We start from the raw sequence: 8,984 nt of genomic DNA, 5'->3' as shown, positions 1-8,984 counted from the left end.
TTTCCCCAAATTCTGTAACATTCCTTAATTTTATGGATAAAGTTCTATTAAACCTCTCAACAAGCCCCGTAGTTGTAGGTTTATTAGGTGAGCCATGTTCCCTTGAATTTTTTTGGTCTTCGCATATTCCTCACATATATAATTTTTGAATTCTTTGCCATTATGAAAAAAATAGATTTTTTCATACCATACTTCCTGATTATATGTTTATCTACAAAATAAATTACCGTGTTCTTGTCTTTTGTATAAATCGGCACCGCCTCAGCAACTTTCGAAAAGTGGTCAATCGTTGTCATAAGAATTTATATCCTTGCTCGTTTTCTCTCAAGGGCCCTAATATGACTATTTCCTAAATTTCTCCTATTGTCTTTGATACTAATACCACCATATCTCCGAATTTCCTCAGAGGCTTTTCTTTTTAACACGTTCACATTTATCTACGTAATTTTTATGTCTTTGCCTATATTCTTCTAAGTATATTTTCATCCAATATTATATTTCATATTCTGTTTTGATCCATGCCCTGATAAATCATGATAAAATTTTAATAATACTAACCTCCTATCTGTTTTGATTTTTTTCTTTTGTATTGAATTTATTTCTAAAACAGTCTCCTCATGTTTTTTAAATTCTCTGCTTAGGCGATTTGTATAGTTTGATGGTCCCGTAATGTATTTAATATCGAAATCATATTCTTGTAGCAGTAATGACCATCTAGCAAACCTAGCTTTTACATCAATAGACTTAAACAAATATTCCAAAGCCCGATGATCCGTTTTTAATGTAAATTTTCCTAATAATAGATATTCTCTGAGGTATTGAATCGATTTTATAACTCTAGCAGCTCTTGTTCAGTAGTAAAATGGTTTTTAATAAACTTTAAGCAATAGTTGTATTGCCCCGTGGTATTACGACCACATGTAAAATTCCATTATTCCCAAAATGGAATTTCTTAAATATTTTAAAAAAAATTTGTTTTTCTCCCCAACAAAAAGGAAAAAGAGATGCAGACAAAGGACGCAAACAATAAACGATTTATTTATAAAAAAAGCCCAAGGAGTCTATTATAAGTAGCTTACCAGAAGCCTACTATCAACGAGGGTTCATCCCTCGTGACCACCTCAAGTTGAATTCAACGAGGAAAACTCATATCAAAGATCAAAAGAAAGAAAAAGAACATACAGAATTTGAAAAAATATACAAGGAACTGCAGTTAAGAATAAAGTAAAAATTTATAACATTTATGAGATCCAATAAGATTTAACCATAAATCAACTCCAAAAATTTGAGATGTTAGCTCAAGCAAATGATTAGAATGACGAACAAATGGCTTTGATTTACATGGTTTTCATGCACGATCCAAGAAAGGATTATTTACCATCAGATTCTTATGTTGCATTAAGAATGTCACTGTTAAATTTTATTTAGCCACCGGAACAAAAAAGACGTGCTATACATAAATTAGATAGTACAAGCCAAATATGTTATTTTAGTATCAAAGAATATTTGAAACAATCGAGGAAATACTTAATAGTTATTCATATTATAATGATCTAAAAAAGAGAAGCTCTGCATAAAATGAAAGAAGTGTTTTTAAAGGGACTAGGAGATTTCACTTATTTAGAATTAACAAGACAAAATATGATCAGTAAGGAAATCTATAAAATTTATTGTCAAGGGACAGCTCTTCAGTGGTCCTCAGATGGCTCTGGAAACTAGAGAATACCATTAAGTAGATATTCTCCACCTTTGTATTATTCATGTTTTTGGCGGGGAAATAGACCAGATTTCCCGCCCATAAATATAAAAGAAAATCATTCTCATAAGGGTATGAAGATGAGAAAGATAAAATTACAATTTAATAGTAACCCTTCTTTACAGACTGTTGGACCAACAACAGTATACATTTATAATCACCTTGTTCTAATAGAAAATGAAATTGTAACTTAAGTCGAGAAACCTAATACCCATTATGAAAAAAAAAAATTTGATAATGACAGAAATACTCAACTTAATAGCCCGAAATGGTGTTAACTTCATAAGAGTAACTGTACTCATGGTTTTAAGCGTCGATACGCCTTACAGAATAAAAAAAGATTGCCTGAATTTGCAGATCATAAGGATAAAAATATGATTATAAAACTACGTGGACAATGTTCTGAAGACATTACTGTAATGGAAAAATAGGTAATAAGGATGCGGAAATGATATTAGATAGCGGATCAAGGAGAAATTATATTTTTAAAAGAGCAGTTATGAATTCAATTTAAGAAAGAAGAAGGTGCGCAAATTGAAACCATAGTTGGAATTAATGAAACAGAAAAATCTAGTGAAATAATCAATACTGTTGTTACGATAAAAGAAACCCCTTTTGAAGTAAAATTTTGCGTTTTAGAAAAATTACCCGTTAATCTTGTTCTAGGAAACGAATTTCTTGACATTTATTGTGCAAAGTTAGATTACGCTGAAGGAACGGTAGAATTAGATGGACTACGAAATGACATGGTACATAAAGAGGGAAATGAGGACGAATTGCTAAATAAAGAAATAGTTAATTAATTATGTCGGGTTAGCGAAAGCATAGAATAATAAACTATTAGACTTCTATATTAATGAAAACACAAAATTTACCTTTATGAAAGCAAACCTAGCTTCCTTTAATGTAATACGACCAGTTTTAAAAACACAAAAGATTACCTATACAGTTTCATTTAAACATATTGAAAAGGCGAAAATGGGAATTAAAAGACTTTTAAATGCAGATATAATTGAAAAAGGTTTTTTTGATATAATAAGCCCTGCATTTTCCATAGAAAAAAAAAATAAGGATTTGCGTTTAGTAGTAGATTATAAAGAAGTAATTAAAGCCTTGCAAGATGACCCATAAATTATACCCAAAATTGAGGATTGTCTAACAATAATGGGATCTAACAAATTTTTTACGCAGATTGATTTGGGTAACGGATTTAATCAGATAAAAATAGATGAAAAAATTTAGAAATATACATCGTTTTTTTATTAGGACGACAGTTGCAATACAATTGAATTTCCTTTCGGATTAAGCCCGTCCAAAATTATTTCAAAGGAATATTTCAAACATTTTAGGAGATTTAGATAATGTATTTGTTTTTATAGATGATATTGTGATTTATAATAAAACAAAGGGAAGTCATTTAATTCCCTTAGAAAAAATACTAGAAATATTATTCAGCAAAAATGTCCAAATAAATTTCGAAAAATCGAAATTTATTTGGACATTAAATTGAATTTTGGGTTACAAAATAAAACACAAAGAAATTTTCTCAAAAATTAATTATTTAATTAATATTGTATTCGAGAAGAAATAAAAACGAAACAGGATTTTCAAAAACTGTTAGGAGTAATAAACTGGTACAGAAGGTTTATTCCAGATCTATCGATAAGGATTAATAAATTAACAGATATGTTAAAAAACAAGAATGAAAATAAAATTAAAATAACGACCGAAATGAGAAAGGAAGTTGACAGAATTAAAAAGTGGATTCTGGGTAATCACAATTATTATTTCCCGATTACGATAGCAAATTTACATTACAAGTTGTCGTAGGGAAATAGGGTTAGGAAGTACGCTAACACAAAAGAATAAAATCATTAGATATTATAGTAAAAAATTTTCTGGTCCAGAATTAAATTACAGTATTGTTGAGAAGGAATTTTTGGCAATAGTTTTATCTATGCTTAATTTTAAAAACATAATTCAAGGATCTTATGTAATGATTTATACTGATAGTAAAAATCGTATCTATGAAAATAAAATAGAAACATCAAGAATTAATAGATGGAAATTGTTGTTAAATGAATTTAGTTTTTCACTAAATCATATAGATGGAAATAAAAATTGTATAGCATATAACCTATCAAGAAATTTCATTGGAATCGAAAATAATGAAAACAATAATCACTAAAAAATCATTAAACTAACCAAGAATGTTGTCTCAAAGAAAATGGAGGTAACTTTATAGTTGATAAAGAAAAGCGCTACATAGTTAAATTTAACTAAGTAAAGAAATTTATGGTGTCCGGAGAATTCCCCGACAGCAATTCTCCGAAAATAATTCACCGAAAAATTAAAATATATATTTTTATAAGGATATTCATGATATATATATATTTCATTTTAAATTTTTTTTTTTATGTATGTATCATATATCTTGTGCAATATAGCATTTGAATATTAATATATTTATATCACTTTTTGAATTAAAAAATGTAAAAAGTATCAGAATGTTTATAAAAATAAAAAAAATAACATTAAATATAAAAATCTATTTAATTTAATATTAAAATGTCAGTTTATGGGCAATGGCACGAAAAAATTCTAAAATATTTTCTTGATTAAAATTGGACACTACATTTAGAATTCTTGTTCTGCAATCGCGATACTTTTTTCAGAAGAAGGAGCTTTAAAGCCAGACGGTAATTGTTCTATTCGAACTTCATTATAGATTGTTTTTTTTTAAGCAATTTATAAACTTCCAAATATTCAGAAGAGTACCACCAGCTTGCGACTCGAACCCACGATGTAAACCTTCGGCCGTGTTGTTGGTCCTCGGAAGACCATCTATTGTTCTGGAGTACATATTCCATATGTGCTATATAAATTTCGAGGCTCGACGTCGTCTTCGGTTTGGGCGGCCAATCCAAGTATCTTCAAAATAATCTAAGACGGCCAGAGCTTCGATGGGCAGTATTCTGTCCCACAGTTCTTCAAAAACTTCAACAACAACATTGGAAGGTACAAATGCGATCGCTGCCAGCGATCTTATTTGCAGTGCAAATTCAGGTTCTGTATCGTACAGTAGTTTGAATCCATGATTTTGAACGGCTCGAAAAATGCACTGTGAGAAATGAACAAAGCATCCTTTTACACTTGCACCAGCTAAATGTACTGAAATAGCATTCATCATGGCTTTTTCAAAATCTACAGTTATGGATTGCGGATTTAATGATGGTTCCATTTTTTTTAAAATGCAAAGAAATTTAGAATAGATTTGCTCTAATTTATTTGGCAATAAAGCGAAGACCAAGGGAATAGAAGCACTTTGTTCTAGACCGTGAATTGTGTACAATTGATGAAATAATAATGGTACGGTTTTAAAGGTGCCATTTGTGTACCAAAGTTGACTATCTGCCAAAAGCCGTAAATTATGATTCGTCGAAAAAATTAAAATTCTGTTTTCATCTGCTCCAGAATCATACAGTATAAAGGGTTCACCTCTTATCGTTTCTTTAAATTCGTCCGTGAATTTAATTTTTGCTTTGAATTTGGGAGTGCGGGCCGGGTTCTGCAATTTGTCGAATATAAATGCTACGCTTCATATTGTCAATCGATGGCAGTTTGGGAGCTGCGGCTTGGCTGCATAGGGACAAACAATCTAATATAATTGATTGTGGCGCTTCTCTAGAGGTTTTTGCCAAGTCTCGAACATTTGCATATATTTTATCGGCTTCGACTTTAGCTGCATCTCCTGAATGATTGTTGTTAAATAAAGTTTCTCCTTCCTTTTCATAATATTTTTAGATGGGTAAAAGATTTATTTATTATTTATAGTAAATATTTTACAGTAGATACTTTGGGTAAGTTTTCACAATAAAGTAATTACAGGATAATCTCAGTAACTAGATTATCATCCTGTAACAATTGTGTTCGCCGCACGCTTTAATTGTCCCATTACACATTATAATCACTCTACGCTTGCACTTGTACTTTTGATAATGTCAGGCGACGAACCTACGCTGACAATAAGAATCCCCAAATGTGACTGATTCTTATTTAATATAAATGTGGAGGATGATATAAGTGACAGGCGGTAAATTAATATTGAATACGAGCATTTAGATAGTTACTTTAATTTTAGCAATTTACTCTTGTGGTATAATATCTCATACCACATGTTTATGGTGACCAATAGACGATAAAACGCTAATGTGCAATGATACACGTCAAGCATCTCTAATTGTTAGTGGACAATTTTGAAACACTAATTTCTAATTGGTTACACACAAATATAAATAACGAAATTCATCACTTAAAAGAATGAGGATGCCTAAGAACAACAACAGCCGCACTCCAGCTCAGGCCCATGACGCCAATAACAATAAACACTATTCAAATACATTTACACCTACCTTGGGAATTCGCGGTGCACATAACCGTAGCATTATTGAATGCTTTCTTGCCACTGGCACAATTCCAGGTAAATACGCCAACTCTTTTCGGAATAGGCCGTCGAAATGGTCTATTCCAAATATTTCCTATTTATTTATTCTCCAGCCCTTACCCTTAATCATGGCTACATCGAATAAACCAAATAAATCTATTGCTGATACTCCGTCATCTACTTCAGATGAGACCTCGTGCCTGATCACAGATAATATTCACATTTCCAATATATTTTGGATATTTTCCAACCCTCTTTTTCTTTAAAGAATAGATGGCGCTACTAAATTATCTCGGCCACTTTTCAAAAGAGGGGTAAAAAAAATAAAAAGTTGGCAGATAGAAAATTTTTAAAAAAAAAAATAGAAAAAAAAACTGAATTAAAATTTAAAATATTTATTAAAATATTAATGGGAAGATGTAGAAAAAGTAATATTATCTCAAAGAAGGCTAAAAGGAGGGATTTAGTCATAATTATTTAAATATTTTGGTGCTTCTTTGGTATGCGATCAGAATTTTTTTTTAAAAAAAAATTCTGATCCCCTAAAAATGGAAAATAGTGACTTTAAAATTTCTGATCGCATACAAAGAAAAGCACGAAAATCAAAATAAAGGCAATACAAAGGCTTTTCTATGGGATTGACGACTGTTTAAACATATTACTTGAGTTAGAAGTCTTGAAAGGGCAAAAGACGTGCTTTAAAAGCGATGAGATTTTAAATTTGTATTATATAAGGAGCGAGAGGTTAAAAGAGTGGTATACGGGTGTTCCAATTATAAATGCAGTGCTAAAATATCAGTTAACAAAGAAAGCAAGTTACCTTTATATAATTTTTGTGAATTAATATTTTTAATTTTGTGTAGGAGTAGTATTTTACTTTAAAGGCAAAACTAGGAGTTTCTTCATCGACAGTTTCCGATGCAAAAAAAAGAATTAGAGAAATTTTTAAAAACAAATATTCTAAGAGGCTTATTATTGGCGGACCAGGAATAATTGTCCAAGTTGATGAGTCTGTAATTTGTAGAAGAGGTAAAATAAGAAATCCAACAAGTTGTGATGATATAATCCCTGATACTGTTTGGATACTAGGTATAGTAGAAGCATCTAATCCTGCGAACTTTTACATTACAGTGGTGGATAATAGGAAAGTCGAGTGTTTAACAGTTGCTCTAGAAGGTAAAATAGGCGTTGGTTCGATTTTACATAGTGATGGTCATCCGAGTTATCCAAGTGTAGCACGAAATCTTTGTCTTGAACATAAGGTAGTATACCACTCTATCGGGTTTAAATCTGCAGATGGCACTCATACCAATAACATTGAGAATGTATGGTCGCAGCTAAAATCTGAAATGACCAAAGAAGATGGAGTTAAGCGTAATGAAATTGATTCATGGCCCAATATATTTATATTTAGAAAAGGTTTTTGTAGAGATGACAATATAGGAAGTTTTACGACTTTTATGTTGATTTATTATATAATTTACTCAATTAAATCAAATTTATAGTATTTTTAACGTTTTTTTCATGTTTTTTTCATTTTTTTTTCCTTTACAAGGGGGGTCTTGGTGTCCGATCGCATACCAAAGAAGCACCTATATTTTTTTAATACGAATTCATTTGAAAATATTTGGATTCTCTTTTTATATACACCACCTCGTGCACGATATTGCTGCTTCAATTGAGACCACAGGTTTCCAATTTGATTGGTGTTCGTTCCTCCAGCGCGCAAAACCCCTCACTGTGATTTACAACGCAGTGAACTGACCCAAATTGACGCACTGCCCATGGATACTAAGGATATCCATCTGTTACTATTATAGAACCCGGCCCAACATATTGTTTAAAAAACTCAAATATTGTTTCTTTTTTTCTGTTTGGAATTATTTTTAAAACAAAATTTCTGAAATAATCCTTCTATACGCCGCCTAAAATTCATTGTATCCCAGGAATATCATCATCTACACTTATTGGGTTCTCGATTATTAACCCATTACAGATAGCAGTTTCGTCGTATTGTACTTCGACGCCTTCACCGCCAATCTGTTTCTCCTCTTGTTCTCTTTCCCCAATCAGTTCATCAATTATGTTTTTTAGTTTTATGTAGGTTGGCTCAGATATTTTACATAAATTTACTGCGTGATAGCTGCTAGCGTTAAAAATCCAGCAATGTATTCCTTTTAAAACTTTGTTTGCATCATTTCTTATTTTTTCTAACTTTGAACCCTTCCTTGTGGACATCCTTCTCCTACATGATGTGTTGACACATCGAAAAACTTTCCCGTCTAGTGCTTTCTCTCGGTTTCAAGCGATTAGCACTAACACACTTATCACAAATAAGAGAACTCCGGAAAACATTATGTCTTGTGAAAAATTCCAATGCTTTTTCGTTGTTTTGGAATATTTCATGGGAGAAGTCTAAGCTTGTTAGCTCGTCAATAAGTCTTTCCGTGTTTGGGGCGGATTTTAACCCCTTTTCACCTTTACTCAATTATCTCGGCCAAGAAAAAGTTACCCTTTAAATTTGAACGAAATATTTATTTTTTTTACCCCTATTTTCACCCCTTGGCCGAGATAATTTAGTAGCGCCGAAAAGATGACCTTCTAGAATTAATTTTTTTCCCCCTTTTCTGAGAGTAAATATTCGATCTGCATTATTAAAATTCGGGGTTCAGAATTAAAATGTATAAAAATCTAAAAAAAATGTACAATTTTTAAGTAAAGTATACATATTTCTTCGCAAACCTGCGCCTTACCAATTGTGTCTAGGATACTGTAATGTTACCA

The 8,984-nt window shown here is 31.3% G+C and overlaps 1 protein-coding gene across 1 annotated transcript; it reads right to left on the bottom strand.

Annotated features, from left to right (window-relative positions):
- Positions 1 to 8,132: 8,132 nt before the first annotated feature.
- VNE69_12150 (DDE-TNP-IS1595 domain-containing protein) lies at positions 8,133 to 8,606 on the bottom strand (the record flags this gene model as incomplete). The annotated part of the gene is made up of 2 exons (XM_065475238.1): positions 8,133 to 8,492; positions 8,544 to 8,606. 2 exons carry the CDS (start codon positions 8,604 to 8,606, stop codon positions 8,133 to 8,135), a joined length of 423 nt encoding a protein of 140 aa, XP_065331310.1.
- Between the last annotated feature and the right edge of the window lie 378 nt (positions 8,607 to 8,984).

The sequence above is a fragment of the Vairimorpha necatrix genome, chromosome 12, assembly GCF_036630325.1.
Source record: "Vairimorpha necatrix chromosome 12, complete sequence".
Classification (NCBI taxonomy): domain Eukaryota; kingdom Fungi; phylum Microsporidia; family Nosematidae; genus Vairimorpha; species Vairimorpha necatrix.
This window is presented reverse-complemented; position numbering and strand designations above follow the sequence as displayed.